General features: G+C 33.2%; 2 protein-coding genes across 4 annotated transcripts in view; one reads left to right on the top strand and one right to left on the bottom strand.

Annotated features, from left to right (window-relative positions):
* Positions 1-25,909, top strand: part of GPR137C (G protein-coupled receptor 137C) — a 98,983-nt gene that overhangs the window by 47,091 nt on the left and 25,983 nt on the right. Inside the window, exons 4-7 of one of the 3 annotated variants that reach the window (XM_010962157.3) lie at positions 608-757; positions 2,207-2,332; positions 2,507-2,625; positions 3,626-6,473. In XM_010962157.3, coding sequence (XP_010960459.2) covers positions 608-757; positions 2,207-2,332; positions 2,507-2,625; positions 3,626-3,800 — 570 coding nt within the window. In that variant the 3' untranslated portion in view covers positions 3,801-6,473. Of the gene's footprint in view, positions 1-607; positions 758-2,206; positions 2,333-2,506; positions 2,626-3,625; positions 6,474-25,909 lie in introns of those variants that run through there. The other 2 variants (XM_074365528.1, XM_074365527.1) reach the window with 2 other exon arrangements.
* ERO1A (endoplasmic reticulum oxidoreductase 1 alpha) overlaps positions 7,440-25,909 on the bottom strand; it is a 39,003-nt gene continuing 20,533 nt past the window's right edge. Inside the window, exons 7-16 of the mRNA XM_074365526.1 lie at positions 24,988-25,108; positions 23,008-23,054; positions 20,745-20,756; positions 16,992-17,018; positions 16,775-16,867; positions 15,681-15,927; positions 15,131-15,200; positions 12,002-12,088; positions 11,777-11,910; positions 7,440-10,563 (exon numbers count right to left, since the gene is read on the bottom strand). Coding sequence (XP_074221627.1) covers positions 10,503-10,563; positions 11,777-11,910; positions 12,002-12,088; positions 15,131-15,200; positions 15,681-15,927; positions 16,775-16,867; positions 16,992-17,018; positions 20,745-20,756; positions 23,008-23,054; positions 24,988-25,108 — 899 coding nt within the window. The 3' untranslated portion in view covers positions 7,440-10,502. The remainder of the gene's footprint in view (positions 10,564-11,776; positions 11,911-12,001; positions 12,089-15,130; positions 15,201-15,680; positions 15,928-16,774; positions 16,868-16,991; positions 17,019-20,744; positions 20,757-23,007; positions 23,055-24,987; positions 25,109-25,909) is intronic.

Genomic DNA, 25,909 nt, shown 5'->3' with positions numbered 1-25,909 from the left:
GTTACAAAAGCTTTCTTTCTAAATTTGGGGAAATGGTGAAAGAAAGCCTTGGGATTAAAATATTTTGGATTTGAAAGTGCCTTTAGGTGCCTCCGTCATTTTGTCATCAACATAACAGCATCAAGTCTCTAATAGACTCTAACAGAACAAAGCAAATAGCAGCATAGGAGTTGCATTTCTATTCTAATTTTGCATCTTGATGGAAATTAAGTATACCAAATGGACAAATGGCATCTATTTCCTATTCTTTTCTCATTATGAATAAACTAACTCTCTGATTAATATCAATTTAAACTCAGATCTTTTGCAAACTTGTTTATTCGTATACTACTTAAGGGAGTAAGGTAACCTTGGAAGAACAAAATCTTCCTCCAGCTACCATTGGGCTAGTTGGCAAAGAACATATTTGTGTGAACAAGATAGTTTAAACACAAGTGGTTCTAAGAATAGGAATTGTGAAACAAGATAATCAAGAGTTTATTTCAACAGGCACTCACTCAGTGTTTTCTAGGAGCACATTGCAAGAGGGGACTCTATTGTATATGGAGGAATGGCTTGTCATGACAAATGTGCAGAGCATCGTGATGATGATTTTTCTTTCTTTTAGGGTATGTCTCTGTGCCAGACTGTTGTTGTAGGCTCTGTAGTCATTCTTCTCTACTCTTCAAGAGCATGCTATAATTTGGTGGTGATCACCATATCTCAGGATACATTAGAAAGTCCATTTAATTACGGCTGGGATAATCTTTCAGAGAATGTAAGTACCTAGCATCTATTGCCAATCTAATTGTATGATAATGAAGTTAGCTGTTGACTAGGAGAACATTTTAAGTGTTTAACTGACACTTTTTAAAAAATTTTTGTTAATTTGTTTTTTGTTTTTAATTTTTTTTTTTTTTTGCTTCTTTCTATTTTTTAAAGCAGCAGTTTCTTTTTGTTTATTTATTGAGGGGGTAATTAGACTTATTTATTTATTTATTTTTAATGGAGTTACTTGGGACTAAACCCAGGACCTCGTTCATGCTAAGCACGCACTCTACCACTGAGCTGTACCCTCCCCTGAGAAACACTTCTGTGGACTCTCTGCCTACTCTTGGTAACCATACTTAAAGTTCTGTTTAAAAATCCTCATTTACATGGGGCACTTAAAACCATTCTTCAGAAAGAACCTCTCCCAAAGGAGTATTTTTCTTTTCTTTTTTTGTAAATAATACTAATAGTGCCTTAAATCTATTGTTCATACACCAATTTTACTAATTTTTTAAAGGGTGTTTAAATATCTCTAGATAAAGTTGATGTCATTAGCTAGTGAATATGGTTATGTCTTTAATTTGTTAGGATGGAATTAATTCTCTTACATAAGAACTACATATAACCTAAATATGTGGTTCCGTTTTGGTTGTATGACCCTTACAAAAATCTGGCATTATCGGTCTTGATATTGGGAGAGCAGTCATAGTTCCTTAGGTATCCAGGTATTTTCTGTAATAACTCCCAATGCCCTGGCTATGCATATTTGACCCCCCAGCATTCTCTGCCCTTTTTCTAGAAGTACAGTTTGACATAGGTACATGCCATATCTTTATTTATATTAATTTAACCTTGTGCTGAATTTAAGGCCTCCTGGAATACTACATTTTCAGAATTTCAGTTATCTTTCTAAGAAGGAATTTTCCCATGTGGTTCCATGTGGTACATCCCCTTCAGTCCTTCTCCCATTTCTCTCTCCCCACATCTATTAGAATAGAAACACATTCAACATGGAGTTTAAGCCCAAAAGCATGTTTTTAAGTAGCAGCAGAGCTGAGTGACTTGCATGTTACATTTCTCTCCAGGTGTAACTTGGGGTAGTGCTATTATTCTGCCTACAGAGCAGCTGGAACCAGTAGTCTCTTTTCTAACTCTCCGCAGACTATGGAGCCTAAAACCCCACCCCACTACCCATGTATTTAAAATATTTTCATAAATTGATGCATCGAAAAAGTTAATACCTCTTTATTCTGCTTAATAGCAAAGCATTTTTGTGATCTTTAAAGGATAAATACCATTACATGAGAAACCACAGAATACGGAAAATTAATTTAGACTTTTATGTACTTGTAAGTTGATGTTTTAAATTACCCTACGTGAAGCAAACAGACTGTGGAGGGTGATTGCTTATACATAAGACAGATTTTAGAATTGCTTTGCCATATTCTATTTACAGGCCCATATAAAAGACGTAAGTGGAGAAGAGTATATAGTATTTGGAATGGTCCTCTTTCTGTGGGAACACGTGCCAGCATGGTCGGTGGTACTGTTTTTCCGGGCACAGAGATTAAACCAGAATTTGGTATGATATCATAATATTCTATAAAGCTTGTTCTCCTTATTTTTAAAAATAATGGAACATTTATATTGATTTTCTATGTTTACAAAGTATAAGACTAAAAAGCATTATAGAGCCCAGCCTCCTTTCTTAGCTGAAAAGTCAATCTTCATATGCTATCTGATACTTTGTTCACAGGCACCTGCTGGCATGATAAATAGTCACAGTTATAGTTCCAGAGCATACTTCTTCGACAATCCAAGACGATACGATAGTGATGATGACTTGCCAAGACTGGGAAGTTCAAGAGAAGGAAGGTAGATGTACTGAATTAGTACTGAAATAGATCGAAAAGAACAAATCTAAGCTTTAACCCAGTATGCAAAGGGTGGTTTGCTGATATCTGTCAATAACTAAGATCGTTTAATATTGGAGCTTAGAACAGTAGATATTAAACCCATAATGGGACCTGTACTGTAAACAATTATCATCTGATTCTAAGCCCATATATTCCCTTTATTTGAGAAATGCCTTTGGGAGTAAAATGGTGCCATTTAATATTAGGATGCCTTGTTAGTTCAAAGCCGAAGAGAGCTGGTGAACAGGGAAGAAATACTATTATAGTGACGTTTTATGTTTCTATATCTGTTGTGCTGTTCAGAAGCCACAGAGAAGTCCTAGATAAAACTCTTGAGATGCTTAGGTGCTATAGGACATCTTCTTGTGCCCTCCTTGTACAAAATCATTGCAAGTCCGTACCATTAACTGTGTATCTGTGCAAAGAGAAAAGCTGAATGCACGCCTACCTAATGCTTTGAGTTTGATACAGCATTTTCTATAATCCTCACTTCATCTGGACAAGTTACATAATCTCAGTTTTTTACTCTGTTTTCCATCTGTAAAATAGGGTTGATAATAGAACCTATCTGATAGGATTGTTGTGACGATTAATTGAGTGTATGTGTGTGTAAATATAATTATACGTATATACATATATACATACACACACACAAAACATGTCTTAGAATAGATACATAATAAGCCCTATAGTGTTGTTGTTATTCTTATTATCTGATAATCAAGTTCTACTAGTTCTGAGTGGTATGTATTCTTTTGTAATATGTGATACAGAATCAAGGATATTAGATAAAAGTCATTGAATTTTGTAGAAAGCCATTATGTTATTTGGCAAAAAACATATTTCAGTACATTTGGTACTCAACTGTATTCTAAAATTCATTGAAAACTATAAATGCCAACATGACTTGCCATATCCTAACCACATTCCTATGGCTTTTTTGCCCCTTTTTGTTGCAGTTTATCAAATTCACAAGGTTTGGGCTGGTATGGCACCATGACTGGGTGCAGCAGCAGTTACACAGTCTCTCCCCACCTGAATGGACCTATGACAGACACTGCTCCTTTGCTCTTTACTTGTAGTAATTTAGATATGAACAATCACCATAGCTTATATGTAACACCGCAAAACTGACAGCATTACCAAGTCGTGATTCTTCAGTCATTTTTCATGCATATGTATATTCAGTGTGTTAAAATTCCATCTACATAAACATTCCATTAATCTGTTGCAACTGAAAACAAAGCCTGGAAATGTGGCTGTGTCCAGTGGGGAGCACAGCTGTTACTTTTGACCTCGTCCTAGTGAAACGGAGTACAGCGGAAAGTTTGGAGGGGGAGAAACGAGGGATTAGATCTTAAGGCACTTGGTGGCCTCCAAACATCATGACTTTGGAACATCAAATGCATATTTGCATATTTGCACTTTTATCCTTGTTCTGAAAGAGTACACTGCAGTCCCCAAAGTCCTACCCTAGTGTTCACACTGGGATATTATGTTGTACACCAAATTAGGAGGCAGTTTCCCTACAAAAATCAAAGCCTGTATATTCAGCAGTATACTCCACATGGAATTCTTACTCAATAAAGTTTATAGTGTGAACAGTGCACAGAATGAAGGCATAAAAATTCTTTCTTTTGAAAGATCTACTAAGAATATGTAATCATTGAAGATAGTTATTTTAAGCATGATCGTAAAGTACCAACTGAAATTATTCAAACCATCATTTTAAACAAATGATAGTAATAATCCTTTACAGTGATGACCAGCAGTGTTCTTTGGAAAGCCACAGTCATTTCTTGAAGAGGAAAGTATACCAGTAAAAATTATGTGGCTACTTTGAGTAGAATTGGTCAAGTGATTATTTTGTCTGATTAAGATGTATGCAGTAGTTTAAGCATGAGTCTTCAAAAAAGCAATAGTAATTTTTGCATAGGGAGATTTTGGTAGAAACTTCTTGGGACTAAATCAGTTTACAGATGCACTTAAGGAATATTCACAAAATGTACAATTCTAAGTCGAAAGATGAATACATTTTTCAAAAGCATTCAACTTAGCTGAAGCAAAATATAGCTGATCTTACCTGTTCCTACTGAATCAGGATTGTCCTCAGGTAAATTAAATCGTGATACATTATTGCCGTGAACTCAAGTGCAATACTTTGTAAGACATTTAATTCCTCTTTTAGTTTTCACATTTTTATATCTTGTATATGGGCAAAGCCAAATTAAATTCAAATGAATTCCAGCACTAGACTAAATGAACAACTTATGTAAGGGTACTAACTAGGTAAGTATAACACCAGTGGTTAACAATATTGAAATACTTTTAGAATTACATTAAAACTGTCCTGAATGTCCTATCTCAAATCTAAAGAAAATATATGGTAGGCTAAGGTAATAGAGAATTTTAAAATGCACTTTCTACCAGTGTCTATAAGGAAGGAAGTAGATGCTGAATACCTCAAGATGCCAAGGTAACGGGCAACGTTGAGAAGTTGTCACAACATGCTTAAGGACGACTAACCATATGTACAATTGTTTGCTGATCTATTTCTTAGGAACTGGAACTAATACAACTATTCTCTTCTGTCTTTATTAGAAAATTATGTTTTCTACTCTTACATAAAATACCTTTCAACTTTTCAATTAATTGATTCTGCAACTTCGTAAAGTACAACAGTAAGTGAAACCCCAAGAAAGAAAGAAAATTTTTAATGCTTTTACTCTTTCAGGAGGCTGGTACACAGCCAAAGAAATTTTGTCTTTTTATCATACAAAATGATTTTAAATTCAATCAAAAGCATAAACTTATGTTACTTTGGGTTTATTTCCACGAAATTCTCTCATTGTAAGCAAATTATTTTAAAGTTTATAGTGTGGAAGTTAACCTTGGTAGTAACAGAACAACATAACATGCACTTACCTGAGTATAGTTTGCAACTTCAGTTACTGGATTTCTTTTCAGAATGCCAACTATTTATTTTCTTAATTAAGCTAGGTATTATCTAGAGCTATCTGAAAAGATCTCTGTTGTCTTTATTAATCCTCGGGGTTCAAAGTGATAAAGTAAATTTTTTCTAGTAAATCTTTCCAAGACTTCCGTAGATAATGTTCCTATTTCACCAGATAAACAAAGATTACTTTTAAAAACATATTTCAGATAAAGTAACTTGGTTCTTTCAGCTGCATTAGTTGATTCTTCCAAATCTGAGATTTGTACATTTCTTATGCCTGACCAGGGTACCTGAATTCTTGCATTTGTCTCTGTATACACATCTCCCACAGTACATCACCAAAGACAAAGAAAGATAAGCTTCTGGCCCAGTTTTTGCTTAAAAATTCCAAAGCACTAGGAGCACTTTAAGTCTGGTCTCGAAAGAAGGAGTTGTTTATAAAATCAAAGGGCTACCCATTCCCTATTCATCCTGCACTGAAGCACATGATGACAATTTCAAACCTTCCTTTTTGGTTCATTAACTAGAAGAGAGACTTTCATTTCTTAAGTGTGTAATTCTACAGTGATTAGCAGTACTTGTTTTTATCGTTTCATTTGGGTGGTCATTAATTTTGAAACTCTTACCACCCATTATAGCTGGTAGTAGTTTTATGAAAGATGTAATTTATAGCTAAAGTGGCTTTTTTATGCATAGCTGCCTTTTTTATTGTTTAACAGTGTTTCTCAGCTATAAAATCAGTTTCAAACTGGTTGTAAAAGTATAGCTGTGGCCAATGAATGTATTTATTTGTTGTTTCACTAAATTGTAACAAAACACTACTGTTAAAAATAAAAGTGTTTGTGCTTTTAGTTGGAGGTCTGGCTTTCTTAATCTCTCATAATGGACTATACCAACTGAGTTTCTATCATGTGAGGATAAGAACCCTAGTGCTTCCATAGAAAAGAGGAAAATATTTGGAGTTACAAATGATAGTTTGCTTTTAGTGAGCTTATAACTACAGATCTTCCTCAGCTTGTAAGTGAAAATGCATCAAATACACCTAGCCTCCTGAACACCATAGCTTAGCCTAGCCCACCTTAAACTTACTCACAACACTTACATTAAACTTCAGTTGGGCAAAACCATCTAACACAAAGCCTATTTTATAATAAAGTGTTGACTATCTCATGCAATTTACAGAATTAAAGATCCACCACTGCCCAAAATCACAAGAGAGGACCATACTGCATATCTAAGCCCAGGGAGAGAAATCAAAAATTCAAAAGTGGAAGTACAGCTTCTACTGAATGCGTTTCACTTTTGCACTTTGTAAAGTTGAAAAATCTAAAGTTGAACTATTGTTAAGTGGAGAACTGTATGTACATAACATGTAGAGGTCCCTTAGTATTACACACTAATTTGATATGAAATCCCATACAGTTTAAAATATCAATATGTTATTAGATAGTATATGTTTATTCAAACATTAAGCTAAGAAAAAAATCCTTGTATAAAATAACTCTTAACACCTCTCTCCCTCCCCTTAGAACTTTAAACAGGAATAAATTTATCTAGCCCATAATCCTGGGCAGCTGTTCTTTGATTATTCATGAAATTCTTTAGTGATTTTGCCTTTTCCCCTGAAAGAAGAGTTCTTACTATTTTTTCCCTAATAGACCCCTTTCATGATCCACCAAAACTACACCAAATTCTGAATACAATTTCGGAAGTTTTATTGACCCCCTAAAGTCCACAGTCTACTGACTCTTACTGTAAAGAATATTTGGAGTGAAGATATGACCATTAATATAATAAAGTTGTCACTTCAAAAGCAATTTATTCAAACAACATTTATTAAGTTTCATATGCCAAAAACTATGCTATGGAGATGCAAAAATGGATAAAGTTCCTTTTCCTGCCCTTAAGGAGCTCACATTCTAGTAAAGGAGACTTTAAAAAATAAACACAATACAGTACAATAAATGACACACTAGAGGTAGGTTGTAATTACAGTGGTGACACAAAAGAGGAAGTCAGGTGATCCTCCTTGGATGCAGCAAGGGAGATGTCACAGAGGTGATGCTTTACGCTGGGCCTGCAAGATACTTAGAAATTTTCCAGATGGCAGGGGCACTTGATAGAAAGGGAACAGCAGGCACCAAGGTGTGGAGGCCTGACTATGGTGCATCTGAAGAACTGGAAGTCTGTTTTAACAGAACATGGGGTGGCAGGGGTGGGGAGCAGGAAGACATGTATCAGAGAACCCTGTGCACCAAGCAAAGGTGTTTAGCTTTCTCCTGAAGGTTCATGAAGTTATTAAAGTGTGCTAAGCAGGAAGTAATGTTGTTAGAGTCCTTCTAGAAAGTTCACTAGTAGAATTGTGGAGCGAAAGATAGGAGACAAGCTGGGTAAAGGAGAAAGGTTCATGCTTTAGGGAAGAGCGATGAAAATGGAATGACAGTGATATGTCAGAGATATGGAGATAAAATCCATAGAGATTAGACATTGGCTGAATAGGAGAGAAATGGAGGAGAAGAGTGAGCCTAGAGAATTTAGATGATGATGGTTCTGAAATTAACCAGAGGAAGGAACATTGGCATAAGAGTAGGTCTGGAGGAGAATGATTTTTTAAACACACACAGGTGTCTGTGGGACAACCAAGTGAAGATATGTAGTAGGCAGATGGACTGAGAAGTCTGGGCTAAAGATAAAGATTTAGACATTGAATTGGAAGTACTCAAAAGTGAGAAGTGGTGATGAAGAGAGCAGGAATGAAAGCCTGAGGAATAACTTAAAGAATAAGTGAAAAGAGGCACCCAGGAGTATGTGAAATAGAAGGAAGCCAATGGAAAAAAGATTTTTAAAGAAGAAGCTGTCGGCAGTGTCAAATGCAGAGAAAAGGTCAAGTCAGAAATGGCTTGTGAACTTAAAGGTGGATTTAGAATCTGAGTATAGTTTTAGACTTCAAAGGACAAGACTGTTAAGAACTACGGAGCCAAAAACCCAATTTCAGTTACGGAGCAAGCCAGGGATGACAAAGTAAAGATAAGAATATCTTTTTAAAAGATTGGACGTTAAAAAAAGAAAAAAGGGCAGGGGCATAAGATGAGAGTTAGAGAGCTATACAGGCAAAATAACCACTTAAATCCATCTATCGTATTTTCAGATACTACAAACCCTTTTATATATGGTGCTCGCTTCAGAGTCCTTTGAGTCTCCAAGAATATTGACTAATAGTAGGTTTTTGTCTTTCTTTTCCTGCCCTATTCAAATGAGGGGGAAAAGGAAAACGGGATATATATTGTTAAATTTAGATCTGTGATTATTTAAATATACTGAATACATTTTCATACATTTATTCCACAAACATTTACTGGACACCTACTATGTGCCTGACACTACCAGGCCTTAGGGATATAGAGAAGAAAAAGTAGACAGTAGTGTAAAGTGGCATTTCTAAACCATTATGTAAATGAGCCTTGCTTTATTAGTAATGTTACATTGCAACACGGTATACCTGCTAAGACATACAGAGACGGCCCAGGATCCTGAGGTATACGGTTTCTTTTTTCCCTTCAATTACCATGTGATAGAAATTCCTATACCCCTTCAAATATTTTTATCATTGAAGATCCTCCCCTTATGAAAGCCTCTGAAAATTACAGTTTAGTTTTTAGGAGAAAAACAAAATGAATGTCATGTACAAAAACCAAATAACCATATGCCCTATGACTATACAGATTAAGCATTAAAAGGGTAACAAGACTCAAAAAGAACTTTAAGTTGGAACTCAAATTGATTCCTCATTCTAAGGCTTCTAGTAGTATATAGTTCCAGATTTTTTTTTCTGAAAAAAAATCATTTAAAATAAATGATTTAGTATTACACACTGAAGTGTTTAGGGTTCAAAGGGCATGATGCCTGTAACTGACTTCCGAATGATTGAGGAAAAGACAGTATATGTGTGTATATATACAGACAGACCATGAGAGACTAAGCAAATAGGAACAATTCGTGGAGCTGGTAAAAGAGTTCTTTGTACTATCCTGGAAACATCTCTGTCAATTTGAAATTATATAAAAATAAAAAGTTTCCCCAAAATTTTATTCAGAATTAGGGAAAGTATTATGAGAATAAATATATAAATGCATTCAACTTTTCACACTGTTTAGAAATCCCTTACACCTTTGAGTTATCATTTTATCTTTATATACACCAAAATAAGCCAGTCAAAATAGCAATATAATTCTAAAAGTGATCTGTTTCATAACAATGTTTTATAGGGTTGCCAGATAAAACACAGACTCCCAGCTAAATTTGAATTTTAAATAAGGAATCGTTTTTTGGTATATAGTTGTCTGAAATATTGCATGCAACATACTTATATTAAAATACTATTTGTTGTTTATCTGAAATTCAAATTTAACTGGGCATTCTGTATTTTTATTTACTAAATCTGGTAACACTAAATGTATTGAAACATTTAGGCTGCTAATTATAGGCCATTCATGAGCTTCCTTAGCATTTTCCTATTGAACACTTGTCACATTGGCCATAGTTTTATTATATTACATCTTACACAAAATTCTGGTTTGAGAGACTTAAAACATTTACTTAGGTTTACCATATATGAATTTGATAATCCTGATTTTACTTAATATTAAACTTTAAAATTTGTACCACATTATCAAAGTATTAATTTTATTCACAATAATATTATCCATAGACTTAACAAAATTAAAAAAAAAACTGTTTACTTAAAACAAAGTAATTCCCTTTTATAAAAGCAGCTTCATATAAAATGTTTGGCTTGAGACTCATTGCTATTATGCCTTTGAATGAAATTCCATTCTTGGGCCTCCACTGTCCAGAAACAGGCACGTTTCAACTGGTTTTCCTTAATGAATATTTTGCAACAAGTTCCTGAAGTTTTCTAATTCTTTCACACTTGTAGAAATTCTGTAACCAAAAAAAATTTCACTCAAAAACTATTTTAGATAACTTGTCTCGTAAGTTATTCACTTTGCATTTTCAGAACACATAAAAACGTTTAAGTAATTTATTTCAGCAAATTTAATGGTGCATAAAGCAATTTAATCTGTTTTGATGTTCTTTAGTCCTTAATTTGACATGTTAAAACTAAGGTAATATTGCCCAGAAATTACTTTTAAGTATTCATAACTTAGTATTAAAGTTTCAAAATACAAAATTATGAAGTACATAAGCATTAAAATACTTAGGTATCTTAAGTATTCATAAGTATATTCATATACTTAGTATTTAAAGTACAGAGGTATAAAGCACATAATAAAATATGTATTTTAAATATGCGTATGTATATGAACACTTAAACTGATCGATATGCCATATTTAGTAAATATACAAAGAATCAAAGCCTCTGGACTCTTATAAAGAGTGAGAATATTAAATATATGACCAAATTGTTTTCACTTAGTTATTTATAACTTAGTTATTATAAATAACTTTGTTATTTTAAGTGTACTTAAGCTCTGCTCTCTACCATGAAAGAAGTAGCAAACTATTCAATGAAGTGTAACTGTCAAGCTCTGTGTGCTAGAGAATAATTTTGAAGGACGATTATTTCAAACCCAAAATATTAAATCATAATTTTTTAAAGTGAAGAAATGTAGTCCTCAGAAAAATGTTAGTTTTTATAAATCTCTGCATTCTTTATATGTGACAGGCCAGAAGGAAATGCATCTATACTCAAATTTTGTAATGTAACTTCCATATTTCAAACTTATATTCTAATCACTTTGAAAAAAATTATTTTTAAAAGAACTATTAACCTTTTCACACAATGGTGAATTCACAAAGAAATTTTACATGTACACCTATATTACACAACATGACTTTTCCAGGACCTTCAAAAAACCTTTTGGAGAGCACAAAAAAACTATTTTTAAATGATTAGAAAAATAAACACAAATTCAGTAGGAAGAATATTGAAATCCACTGAGTGAATTAATCATGATTATAAAAGTCAATAGATTAAAATAAAGAATATCATCTAATGATTTTCTAAGATCACAGAATTCTGTAGTGAAATAATTTCACTAAAAAGGATATTTCTTACCCAGTTCTATCTGAGAGTAAATGCGTTGCATTAGACTTACTTGGCTAGCAGAAACAATTTTGGTACAAAACTAACCTTCCAAATGCATTAAATAATGATACTATTTCTTGTCTGGTTAGATGGAATTCGTAACTGGGTCCACTTTCTGGCATATTTGCTATCAGTTTCTCAGAAAATAAGATCTTCAGAGCAGTGCCCAAACCCTGAGTCTATAATAGAAATAAGGGAAAAAAACAAAAAGAAAAATCAGAAAATTCTTTGTGCAAAGAATGGAAACAGGACTGAGCTAGATCTGCTTACCTGAAGCTTTCCCCATAGTCGACATTTAAGACAACCAACACAATCCATGATTCTTGAAATATTTCTAAAATGCAGTCGAAAGTCCTCCTAAAAATAATTTAAAATTTTACTAAAATGTAGTATATAGTTAAATCCTAAGTATTTCTGAGTGCCTTCTACATCCTTCATGCTGTGCAAGGTGCCGTAGGGCACCAGAGAGGGGACGAGAACTGAAATCATCATCCACTGAGCACCTCCTACACACCAGAATCTCTACATCCACAGTTTCATTTCATCTTCATCACAAAGCCAAAAAGATATTATTATAATCTACACCGAATGAAATTTTTTTTTTTAAGTTCAGAGAGGTTAGGTAACAGGCCTAAATTCCCATAGCTAGTAAATCGTAAACCTAGACCCCAGGCCTGCCAGACTCCCTAACCAAACTAAACTATCTGTAAACATATACAGTGGTAACCAAGTTGAGATGTTCTGTTGTATGTGATTATTAACCATATGTCAGTATCGGGGTGGGTGGGGCAGGGGCTGTATGACATCATTTACCAAAAAAGGAAGGAAGAAAGGAACAAATAAAGGAGGGAGGGAGGAATAAAAACCTTTGGTTTCATAATAGTTAAATTAAAGCCTTCTTTCTGATATTACTTAGGTAAAACAACCAGATCTTTTATTATTATTATGAACATTATTATTATTATAATCACATAAAAATATAAAGAATATAGTGAAATCCATGTACCCTCCCCACCAAGCTTCAGAAAGAAACTGTTACAGCTGAAGTCCCCTATGTATCCCTTCAAAGTCCCATATCCCACCCTCTGTAACTATTCTGAATTTGGTGTTTATCATTCCCTTTTTATCTTTATGCTTTTAATACTTATGTACATATCCGTGAACACTAGGATATTATATTGTTTATAAAAGGGGAACATGTATCAAGCTCATCCAAAAGTAGTGTATGTCCTTAAGGAGTAAGGAAGGAAAAAGAGAGTCCAGAACACACCCATCTTTTACTCCAGTGGAAATTATTAATTGATTGTCCAAGTGACTCCCTCTGTTCTGGATTTATAGTGGAATCCTAAGCTTACAGTACTTGAAACAGGAAATTTGACATACATTTCAAATGGCCTATAATTTGGGAAACATATAACGTTTCTCTCTCTCTCTCTTTTTTTAATGTAATAAACCACACACTGGGCTCAATCAGAAGAGAACTAGACCAAAGATCTAAAAATGGGAATAAGTCAGCAAAGACTGGAACCCACTATTCAAAGCAGACCTCAATTCACTCTGGGGACAGCCTTTCCCCAGATACTTCATTTAGCCTGAGACTTCAAAACAGCTGTAATATGTAAAGAATTTATTATAGGATCCTAGATCTTATAATTTAATATAAAGCCTAAATTATTAATATTAAATGTTATCCTATGTTGGCAGTATTCTATATTTTGCCTTTCTGTATCTTTTGGACCAAGTTCAGTAAGAGGTAATTCTAATTTTAAACATACTTTTAAAAAATATTTACCCAGTAGTATTATCTAAATAGATTTTGGTGATTTGATTTGAGTGTTCCTTTAAACCAGTGTTTCAACCTTGAATTAAAGAAAATCTAACTTTTAACAATAATAACAAAGCCCTAAAATTACTCTAGAGTAGATATTCCCATTCTATGAGGTGCTGAACTCTGGAGGATTTAATAGTTGTCACAAGAGCCTATATCACAAAATCCCTATGTAGATAAGCATTTCTAACCATATATTGACAGAGTACAAAGGAGACAAAATGAGGTTTTAAAGTGAACTTATAAATGTAACTGTTCAAATCCATCATTTTCACCATAAACTACTATTTTTTTTAAAAATGTGATATTAATAAGTATTCTTGGTGTTTTACTCCTTTTCTTGTAAAAGGACTCAGAAAAATTATGTTAAACTTCATAGGCCATCAAAGCTGAGTGTTTCAGAGGTTTGATAAAATTTAAACGATGTGAGAAATATTTCTAATCTGCACAATATAAAAAGAGTGGATCCCAAAATGCTCTCCAATAAACCAGCAAGTATGCTAAAAATAAAAAAGATATCGAAAGTAGTAGGGGAAAAAGTCTTATTACAGCATCTTCCCCCTCACTCCCAAGTTCCTGGAAGCTTTTGGGGAGGTTACATAAGCACTGAGGTATATATTTCTGGCAAGAATGCTTTAAGTAGGAGGTAGATGGGAGGTCAAAAATAACTATTATCCAACAGCAAAAAAAAAAAAAAAAAAGGAAAAAAAAAGTGCAAAAGCATTTTGTTTGCAAGCTGCATAAAACCGGGTCCTTCCATTATGGAAAGAAATGAATTAGAAACAAAGGAAGATTGTTTGTTATAAATATTCTGATGAAATCAGACCTGCTTTACTTACCTATAGCTTTATAACTGAAAACAGGAATATAATTTTACTTGAGTCCCCAAATAGACTAGAAATCCCTTGAGGATAGGAGCCATCCCTCCCTTTAATGAAAAAAATTATGCTCTGCACGCAGTGAGTGTTTAATAAACCTTCCCAGTGAGATTTTACACTTGAAGTGTTTTGAGGCAAGTATATACAAAGGGGGTCTTTGCCTGGGGTCAAACCTCTACCCACAGGCAAGGCAAAGACCAGAGCCCATTTTGTGCGATCTCAGGTCCCTGTTCTTCCCACAACTGCCTCCTGGCATTCCTAAATGCCTTTAATCCCCAGTGATTGAGATGAATGACAAAATAACACTGTGCCCTCTCCCTATAAAGAGCATCCTTTAATTTAATCAAAACTATCTTCAGAATTCTCTCCATCAGAAGACAAGCTAATACTGCTCCTCGTGCTCCAGACCTCTTTCCTTTCATTCGTAAGTGCATCAACGTGAAAGACTTCTGTAAAGAGCACAGTGACACACACATTTCCGTTGTTATTTTGAAAATAACACAAACTAGATCTTAAGTTGGACCTGCCTTTGGACTTCCTTTATCTGAGGAAATGAAAGATTATGACTCTGACTTTTCTTATAATTTTAGGATGTATATCAAGATTTACTGTTATGAATAAAAACATGGGCTTATATTCATACCTGCATATGAGTTTGTATTTAAAAATTAAGTTAAAGTATAAAATAATTACCTTTAGTTTATTTGCTTCTTTTTTATCCCCAGCAAAAAATGAATTCTCATCAAAATGCAAAGGAAATGACCTGCATTAAATAAAACATAAATAAGACATATTCTCTGCATAATAAACAATACTCATTTTCATGTATTATAAAATATTAAAAGTCCTGCTGATATATTTTGCTTGTCTGTGATGAAAAATATAATTAAAATAGAGTATAACACATAATAAAATCAATATTCTGACATCCCCAAATATAAGAGCTGACTGTATAATACAGTAGAAGTTTGGCCCCAAACCCAACCTATTCAACTAAATATGAAAATAAAGCAAATATCAAACACTAAAAGAATGGCTCTTAAAACTAAAACTATGTGCCTTTTAGTACATCAATCAAAACGAAAAGAAAATCAAAACTCAATTCTAAAAGACCTATGAGCAAAATTAGCTTGTAATTATTTTTTAGGTAATTTTTCTTTCTCTGACTTGAATATGTAAGAATTTGATTTTGGATACCACTTGTCACTCTTTTATATTGTGTAAGTTGTAATATACAATTTACTTGATTTCATGAAGTATTTCCAGAAGTAACATTTTGTTTTCTGCATCTTGAGCTTTATTTCCAGTGAAGAGTTGAAAATCTGGACGCTCAAAGAATGGTACCACTTTAGATAAAGCCCTTAATTCTATTAGGTAGAGAAAATACAAGTTCTTAAGCCTTCTTGGACCTTCTCCTTTAGTCAAAATTCCATCAAATCGCTGCTGAAATTCTGTAATGTTGTGTCCCCATTTTTTTTCCAACCAGGTATCTGAGAAGAAAGAAAAATTAAATATTAAAAACTGAATTTTAAAATTAAGTCACTTTCATTTTACTTATATTAGGTTATTTAGGCCTGCAGAAATTAATTTCATTTTATATTTTAAAATACATACTCAATACAACCATGAAAATGGTTTTTCATAGTTTAGCCTTTAATAGTTCTATGTTAACATTTTATCTTCTGGAACCCACCCTTCAAAGGAAAATAAACTCAATATTTTACTGAGAAATCAGGACTAATAGATCAAATTTCTAAATATAAACATATTCATAAAACTGGGACACAGAATTAAAAAGTGACTATCTGAAATTACTGAGTTTGGAGCACTACTTAAAGTTACTATGATTTTGTTTCTAAGAAGAGATATTTTAATTCTAGAAGGAATATGTTACTGATGAAAATCCAACATCAACTCATTTTTCAAATCATTTGTAAAAACATACAGAGCAGCAGAAAAATGCTTTTACTCATTAAACTCCAGGCCTGAAGCTGGCACATGAATATAAGGATTCTGATACAGTAATGTCTAATGAAAAACAAACTGTGCTAACAAACTGGGCTATTTATTCCCACAACAAAACAAAGAACATTTCCAAAGTGATGTGCACAATCTTGAGCAGCTTCTTAAAGGAAAGTGATGAGAGCTAAGAACATGTTGAACTTTTCCTTATGGTGGCCATCGTTTCTACATTCCTGATTACTACCATTTTAGAATAAGTTTTTACTGCCTAATATTCAGCAGGGTCAATCTTTTTCCATCCAGGTAAATACCAAGAAAATTTTGAGAGTACCTGAAAATAAACATGCTAAAACGAATAAAGTGAAAGTCACATACCTTGTAGAAGATACCGTGCACTCAAATGCACATTAATGCTTGCATGGAGGCCAGATATAAGTCTGTAGAATGCTCTTTTTTCTACACAAAGGCCTAAGAAGAGTAATTTGGAAATAGAAATGTCATATGTGAAACCTATAAGATATAAAATTAATTTCATGTGTCTTTAAAAGTGAAAAAAAAAGTTATTTAAATTTGTTTAAAAGTTTACAGTTACCTTCTAGCCAACTGTAAAAAGCGTTCTCTGAAATTAAAAGAAAAATAAGTCATGAGATTATAAAAATGACAAAATGTAAGTTTTTCAAAAATTTTAAAATATTTTAGCAAATTTGTGCCAGGGATTTAAAGTTCCAAATTTTGTATGCAATTTCTCCAAAGGAAGGAAAGAGGTTCTCGGTATAGATTCAGTTAAGTTTCCCTCTTTAGAAGGCTTTAGCACTGCCTTAGCTCGCCCCAGCCTCATAACTTTCTAGATAAAGTGCTTTATATGAGGTCAAAGCACAGAATTTAAATAGTAAATCAATGCATGGAAAAATACTTAACATTGATAATAATTCATGCTATAAAAATTAAGAACTCATTATATACTTTTCTATTTATTATCTTTTGTACTATTATATTATTATTGTTTAAGTATAGTTGATTTACAATGTGTTAATTTCTGGTGTACAGCACAGTGATTCAGTTATATATACATATATTCCTTTTCATATTTTTTTCATTATAGGCTATTACAAGGTATTGAATATAGTTCCCTGTACTATACAGTAGGACCTTGCTGTTTATCTATTTTATATGTAATAGTATCTGCAAATCTCAAACTCCCAATTTATCCCTCCACCTGCCCCCCTTTCCTCCCCTGGTAACCAAAAGTTTGTTTTCTATGTGTGTGTAAGTCTGTTTCTGTTTTGTAAATAAGTTCATTTGTATACTTTTTTAAATAGAAAAGTTAAATAAAAATTATAAAATAGTATTTGGAGGTACATTATTTATCTATAGCTGATAGTATTTTATGCCATTCAGTATTTCAAGAGAGCAATTCAAGGAACTGTTACAAAAACCAAATATCACTTATATTCTATGACCTAATAAGGTCACTGTTGATATACTTAGACCTGATAATTCTGATTTTAGAATTATGCACTAAAAAATTAACTCAAAATAAGGGTGGAGGTAATTTGTAGAAAGATAATTATGTTATACATAGTTTTTAAAACCTGAAATAATCAAAATGTACAGCAAGGCCTAAGTTAACATGATAGAATACTATATACTAGTTAACATGGTTGAATAATATAAATCTATTAAAATGACAAGAATGTGGAACATGACAACACATGAAAATGCTTATTTGAAATGATATATATAAAGACATAAGAAATAATTATTATAACTATGTGAAAATTCTATGTGTGCATTCACTAGAGGTGGCAAACATTGTACTATATAGTTCTTTTTACTAAAGTTGTTTATAGTAATGTTAATAATGAACCAAGCAAGCATAAAAGTAATGGAAGAAATAACACAGGGGAATAAATAATGAATTTATGTATTTATAGACTGCATAAAAACTTAAAACATCTGTGTGTCAGAAAACTTTATAAACAAAAGCAAAACGCAAAAAACAAACTACAATCTATGTTGCAAATACAACAAAGGGAATAATAAATATCCTACATGTATAAAAATCTCACAAGCCAAATAAAAGTGCTAAAGTGCCCATAAAAATGGGCAAATAAAATGAATAGAGAACTCATAAAGTACAAATGGTAATAACAGATAAAAACTGTTCAGTCTCACTAATAATAAAAATGCAAATCAAGAATATATTGTACAACACAGGGAAAACAGCTAATATTTTATAATGACTGTAATTGAATATAAACTTCAAAATTGTGAATCACTATGCTGTATACCTGAAACTTATATAGTATTGTACATCAACTATACCTCAATAAAAATAAATAAATATGCAAATTAAAACTATAAAGATATCACTTTAAATAGTAAGGCTAAAAATATAATACTTAATGCAGACAAGGGTTAGTTAGGTAAAACTAGCTGGCACAGTGATTGGAAGGGATGTAAATTAGCACATCCTTTCAATGACAGAAAGCAATCTGGTCATATGTATCAATAGCCTAAATATCCTTATCCTTTGATCCAGTAAATCCATTTCTAGAAATCTAGGTTGTTATGGACGAATGTTTGTGTCCCCCCTAAAATTCATATGTTGAAGCTCTAACATAAATGTCTTTTGTTTTAGGCACCCAATCTATGGTGTTTTGTTAGAGCAACCTGAGCTCTATTGAGAACATAGGCTAAGGAAACAAGTAGACATGGTAATAACATATAAAACTATAAATACATCTACTGTAAAAATAGACACAGGTTAATACTAATAATTTTCAAAATATCAGCAGAGAAGCAGTATGAGGTAGTAACTAAAAGCACGGACCCTGGAACCAAACTGCCTGATTTGAATTCTAACTCTGCTACTTACAAGTCACATGATTTTAGCTGACTTGCTAAACTGTTCTAGGACTCATTTTCCTCATCTCTAAGATGGAAATAAAAAGAATACCTCCTAGGATTGTTGGAAGGATTAAATGAAGTCATATTTGTAAAGTGCTTAGAAAAGTACTGACATGTCTTAACCATTATCATTATCAGTTATTTTGGGGATGTGGGAATACAAGTGATTTGTTTCCTTATTGAAAACCTCTAGGTGTTTTTTTTTCTTTTCAAGTTTTGGACCATGAATTGGTCGGGGGAGCAGGAGTGTGACACTGCTTGGGACCTAGCCTTCCAAAGAAATTTTCAGTTCAGTTTTATAATCCTGGAGTAGGTATTCTCAGCATGACCTGAATAGATCCAATTAGATAATCACCTAATATGTCAGCTTTCACATTTGCATGCTTATAAATATACCATAAATAAGACGTTTTCTCTAAGGATAACCTCCACAGGTTAACGATCTTTTCTCTGATAATGAGAGACAGATTGAGATCTTCAAATGGCATTAAAAAATTGAAATAGCCTCCTCTAATATAGCTAGAATATAGCATAGAACTAGAACACCCAAGGTAGAATATATTTACTCAAAACTGAAAATTACAGGATCACCACTAACAGTAACAAAATATGGACCATCTTTGGAGAAATAATCATACAACTAAGAGTTTCTCTGCCAAATAGTATAGTTCTGATTCAGTATTGTATTTATCTGCTTCCATTACAATAATATAAAATACAATAGTAAAATTGTAATGTTTCAGACTTTAGTATTCTGTTATTTAGACATAATGCAAAAACAATTCATAAAAATGACATTCAGAAGACAGAGGATTTTGAGGGAGAGAAAAATGATACTTTGCATTTTATAGCAATTTCATCTAGCTGGATTAGAGTTAAGTACTGCTTAGTTTTTTTCATCCTGCTAAACATATGGCCTTAAGAATACCAAAAATCATTCCAATCTCACTTATAAAGCAAAAAGATTTCAAAAAGACAAAGTAAACCTAAAATACATTAAAAAATGTTTAGCATTACACTTAACTTAAAGAGCTGGCAATGATACCTACACCCAAGGGTCAGCACAAGCCTTGGAAACCAGTAGATCAATACTCAATACCTTCCTATATGAGACCCAGCAGATCCTAGAGTTCAACCAGTGAAGGAGACGTTTTCCCTGACAGAGGTGGGAGAAATCCCTAGCTTTCATATGCAGTAGGTAAAATGTATAAGTGTATTATCGTAGGTTGAGGCAGGCTGTCTCTACTGCCTGATCCCAGGCACAAAGAGTCATTTCTCTGTTAACCTATGCTGTCACCTCTGGAATTTTATATACAGAAATAAAAATTAACTTTTTCATAGTCTCATATATAGAATGAAAAAAAAAAGCTTGACAAACATCTGAATGTATTAGCAAATTTATGTATGTAGTGTATGATAAGAAAATTACACTTACCTTCACTTTTCCCTGAAAAACAAAATGAAAAGTTTATTAGTAAAAACTCCTTCCAGATGCCCCCTTTAAAATGCTCAAGTCCCATAAAAATAAGACATTTAATAGAGGTTACTTTTAGTCCATCAGCTCATCCACGTAAATAAAATCTGAGAGTGAGATGCTTTGACTGCAACTCTGGTGGTGATAGAAATGATGCCTGATTTGACTAAATGGCCATCATCTTCAAGAGGCCTGGATAAAGAGTAGTTTCAGTTTGTACAAGATTTAATACAGGCTGACGGGAAAGAAAAATCTAATCCATCATCTGAGAGTACTCTTAAACATATTAAGGACTCACAGTCATTTGGCTGGCAGAGCATTTTTCCTTATTTATTTATCCTAAAGCTGTAACACAGTTTCTGCTAAAGATCTGTGTTATTGCTCTGAAACCTCCAGACTGACATGAAATTCTCCCTTATTCAGGAATATTTTTAAAGACTCTTGGTAAGATTCAAATTATGCACAATTCAGCAGTTTGTATGCAGCTGCTCCTTAACTACTGAAAAACTGTCTTCATTTTGTCACTTTTATTTAATGTCATCGTTTGATTATTAAAGTAACACATGCCCACTGCAAATACATTTTTAAGAAAGAGAACAAAGACAAAATAAAAAATATCACCCATAACTCCCTCTGCCCAAAGATAAATATCATTTACATTTTGGTAAATGGCCTTTTTCTTTGTGTATAGGATATTTAGATATATTAATTATGTTTTTATAAACATGTATTTGTATGTATATTATGCATACTGTTTGATACCTGCTGCTTCTCCTAAATGTGCTACTGATCCTACTGATCACTATTGATATAAATGAACACAAATTTTTAGCAACATTTACAATAGCTGTATTCTACTAGGGGAATATACTATAACTCATTAAACTAGCTCCCTAATGATACACATTTAAATTGTTCCCATTTATCTCTGAAATAAGTGAGGGTGGTTAATTAACTTGTCAGATCGTAATGTAAGTTCATAGTGAAGATCACCTCTTGCCTAGGAATTTGCATTTCACCTGGTATTAAATCAGTAGCTCGCACTGAGTTACCACATGTGACTGCACATAATCCTCGTTTACAGATGCTCTTTCATTTCTAATCTAAGAATGACTAGGCTGCCAACACTTAGGGAATGATGCAATCTCATTGCTTTCCAGGAAGAAATTTATGTTTATTGACTATATGAGATCAGCAGCTTTTCAGATAAATTTAAAAAATGAAAACCTTCCACATTTGCTAAAAGTGAAATAAAAAATTTCATCAGTAAGCATGGATTCAGAGAACAGGGATATACAGTTCCTAAGGAAAAAGCCTGAAATCATACACTTGAAATGGTTTATTCAGCAAACCATTCTTCCTGCCTGTTGTAGACTGGGCAGAGTTTGTGAGTTTCAACTTTACATCCCCTCTGCACCTCATATAGTGCGTAGCACATAGTAAATGGTGGATAATCATTTGTTGAAGGAACAGGTGATTTTCATTGCTGTAGACAAGACCGTTGAATGAGGAGGGCAATTTTCACTGATCATTTATTTATCTAGCAAACTATTCCATCTACTATGTTTCAGGCTCTGTATTAGGAGATGAAACCAATAAATGTGGCCCATATGTCCAAAGTACTAGGGTAGATCAATAGATATATAAATGATAGTAAAATAATGCTAGACAGTAGAAAGGGCTGTAAGAGAAACAAAACATTACATAAGATCACTTTATGAGGAGAGAGATTACTTCCAGTTAGGAGGATCAGGGAAATTTGGGGGAAAAGGCAGCATTTAAGCCAGACCCTCAGTGTAAGTAGAACACGAAAAATGTTAATGAGATATGAAGTCATGTGAATTTGAAATCGGACTCCCAATATATGCAATAATTTCAAGTTTGGGGAAAGATTTGAGGCAGAAGTCTTTGAGATATTCATTTAACTAAAATGTAAGTAAAAATAGTAGAAAAACTGAACACACACATTCTGCAAAAATGCACAAAAGAATAAATATATACCTTGATCTTGATCCTAAGATAGTCTAATACCATGAACTTCATTACAAAAATTCTCGTTACCGAAGTATTTTAAACACCAATTTCTCTGTAAGAGTGAAGCATAACTTCTATGGAAACAGAAATATATGATTTCAAATGCACCTGCCAACCCTTAGCTTGCCTTCTCCTTCCTTCTAACTGAAGTCTACTGGTTGATAAGTAACAGTGCAAATCAATAACTCACCTTGACCAGAAGCCAAAGGATTTAAAGGTCTTTTAATTGTCTGTGGCCTGGAAACAAAAGAAGTGAAGTGTAAAATATAAATATGTTACTTATCATGTTACAATTATTTAAGTAAAAGTGAAATTATCTCAGAAAGCTTTTTAATGACTATCTCCAAAATCAAATTGTTTTACTGGCCTTTATTTTCTCTGGCTGCTTTAAGGAGGGTGGTTATTTGTTTTTGTGATAATAGTTTCTGATCTTTCACACTGTAGCAGCCAGAAAGTCATTTCCTAATCAATTCTTCAAACAAGGAAGAAAAAATACCAGTCAAGCTCTTGTCCTAGAGTTACAATATGTTTTTATACATATTATACACACGTATGTGAGTCACAAAGTACACTCTTAATTGAAAGCCAAAAAAGCAAAAAATATAAATACCCAACACAAGCATTAAAATAAAAAAGAGAAAAAACAGTGTGGTTAGTTTATTTTCCACTTTGGTCATCTTAAGGACATCAATTTGCCCTGTGGCCATCACGTTTGTTATTTCACTAAAAGGAATTTTTTAATAAGGAAAAAAAGGGAGAATCAATATATCAGTAAAGTGCTTTTAAATCACAAAAGATTCATTAGTATCATTAGTAAAGTGTAGGGATAGTTTTAATGTCCTTCATATAAATTTTACAAATGTGCACAATTTGAGACATTTTGAAAACAGAACGTGTAAGCTATATTTTAACATACTCAATTTAGTGCCTCATACATTGTTTATATTTTAGAAATATTATGGAGATCATGATGTAAACTAGTGAGGAAATAACTATAAAACTAATACAAAATCTAACAAATGCTTTAGTTGGACTCCATTTTGGTTCACATTAGAAAAAGTTAAAAAAAAAAAACCTTTAAAGTAAGTCAATAAAGTCAGTAAACTAAACATTCTTAATAACAGTCAAGAGAATTTAAATGAAACACATGGCAGAAATGAGTAAATAGTGAAAACTCTCCACTTCCCAAACTGGAGAAATTCTGCAAGTCAAAAACAGAACACTCTGACATTTTATTGGTACAAGCATAACTGCTGATCTCTTAACCTTATATTTGATGTAAAAAGTTAAATATATTTTAGCCATATTTGGGAACTCCAGAGACTTTCCCAGAATTCCCCCATCCCTGAGAGTGTAACACTGATGCACACACATTCCTTCCAAAAGCCAGTAAGTACACTGTTTCCAGCCCAGAGACTTACAAGTGGGCAAACCTGAAGCATGTCTCAGTCTCCCAATGATCAAACTGATGCTTCCACTGTAGTGGGTTAGAGTGCAGAGAGGGTTCTTCCACTGACGAGGTTTTTGACACTAGACATATCCCTTAACCTTTCCAAGTCTCAGTTTCTCCATCTATAAAGAGTGACGACTACAACACAGGGTTATTAACAAGGACTAAAGAAGAAAATGTATGTAACATGCTTAGCACAACACCTGGTACACAGTGAGTGCTCGTGTTACCTATTATAATTATCCTCTGAAATTAATTTAACTTTAAAGCAGGTAAAACAACTATCACCACAAAAAGAGGACAGAACACCAAAAAAGAGAATTAGGAGGTATATATCCTCATCTATTCCCTGCCACTAACTATATGATCTTGGGAAATGAAGTAAATCTGACTCTAGGTTACCTCATCTACAAAATGAGATTCTATAATCCACTTAAGGAACATTTGGGAAATGCCTACAATACTCCCATTAAACTCAAATACTATTCTCAGTCTTTTAAAGAAGAAAGAAATACCTGTTGAAATTCATGTCCACATGTTTCCCCACAGGGGAGCTGGATTAATGAATAAGTATGTTTCTGTGTCCAGATACATCCTTTAGTGAATTTGATTTATACTTTTAAATCATCATGATTTTATTTGTTTACAAAGAGAAATTAGCACATCTTTCACACAATGAAAATTAGCACAATGTCTAAGTGAAATGAAAATGACACATACTTAAAACAGTTTTCTTCATAGATGACATTCCATATTTTCCAAGCATCTGGTCCCTTGTAACCCGTGTAGCGCTCCGGATTAAGGAGCAAATCTACATATTCAGCATCAGGAGACTGTATGTCTGGAAGATAAAATGTTTTATTAAATTTCTTTTGTTCAGTTACCTTAAAAAGCTAGTGTAAGAGATGGTATCCCATTGACTCTAAAAGCACTGCAAATGTGACAATGCATCTGGGATTTAAAAACAACTTTTTAGGAGAAATATAAGATGGGAAGAGAAGAAGAAACAAACACGGCCACATGAAATTACACACTGGTTACAAAAGAATCCTGGTTTTAGAAATGGTAAAAAGAAAAAAAAAGGAATATAGAATTTTATAATTGAAGGAACACAGTAATTCAATTCTTATAAGCTATTCAGACAAAGAATATACCATACATATCCCATCACATTAACTGCTCATAGTTTATCAGTAACTAAGGTAAATGAAGACATATTAGGACCACACAGTTTGTTACCAAATACTTCTTACATGACCACCATCAGGATCCACTACAAAGCTGTCCCAAAGGTATAACCCTAAATACACAAAAAGTTTTAAGCAGGATGATATTTGTTTCAGTATGATTTGTAAAGGGGAAAATCAGAAGTAACCTAAAAGTCCAACAGAGCAGAACATGGGCTCTGGAGCCAAAGTGCCTGGGTTAGAATCCAGGCTCTGCTATGTATTCAATTCTGGAACCCTGAGCATGTATGTAAATTTTCTATGCCTTGGTGCCCTCACTTGTAAGATGGGGATAATATTCATAGTGTTACTTTGAGACTTAAAGAAGTTTATATGTGCAGAGTGCTTAGAACAACAATAAGAGTCTAATAAATATTAACTAGTGGTATTGGTATTATGATATATCTTAATAGATC

The sequence above is a fragment of the Camelus bactrianus genome, chromosome 6 (genome assembly GCF_048773025.1).
Source record: "Camelus bactrianus isolate YW-2024 breed Bactrian camel chromosome 6, ASM4877302v1, whole genome shotgun sequence".
Taxonomy (NCBI): domain Eukaryota; kingdom Metazoa; phylum Chordata; class Mammalia; order Artiodactyla; family Camelidae; genus Camelus; species Camelus bactrianus.
Note: the sequence above shows the minus strand (reverse complement) of the source record. Positions and strands in the feature narration are given on the sequence as shown.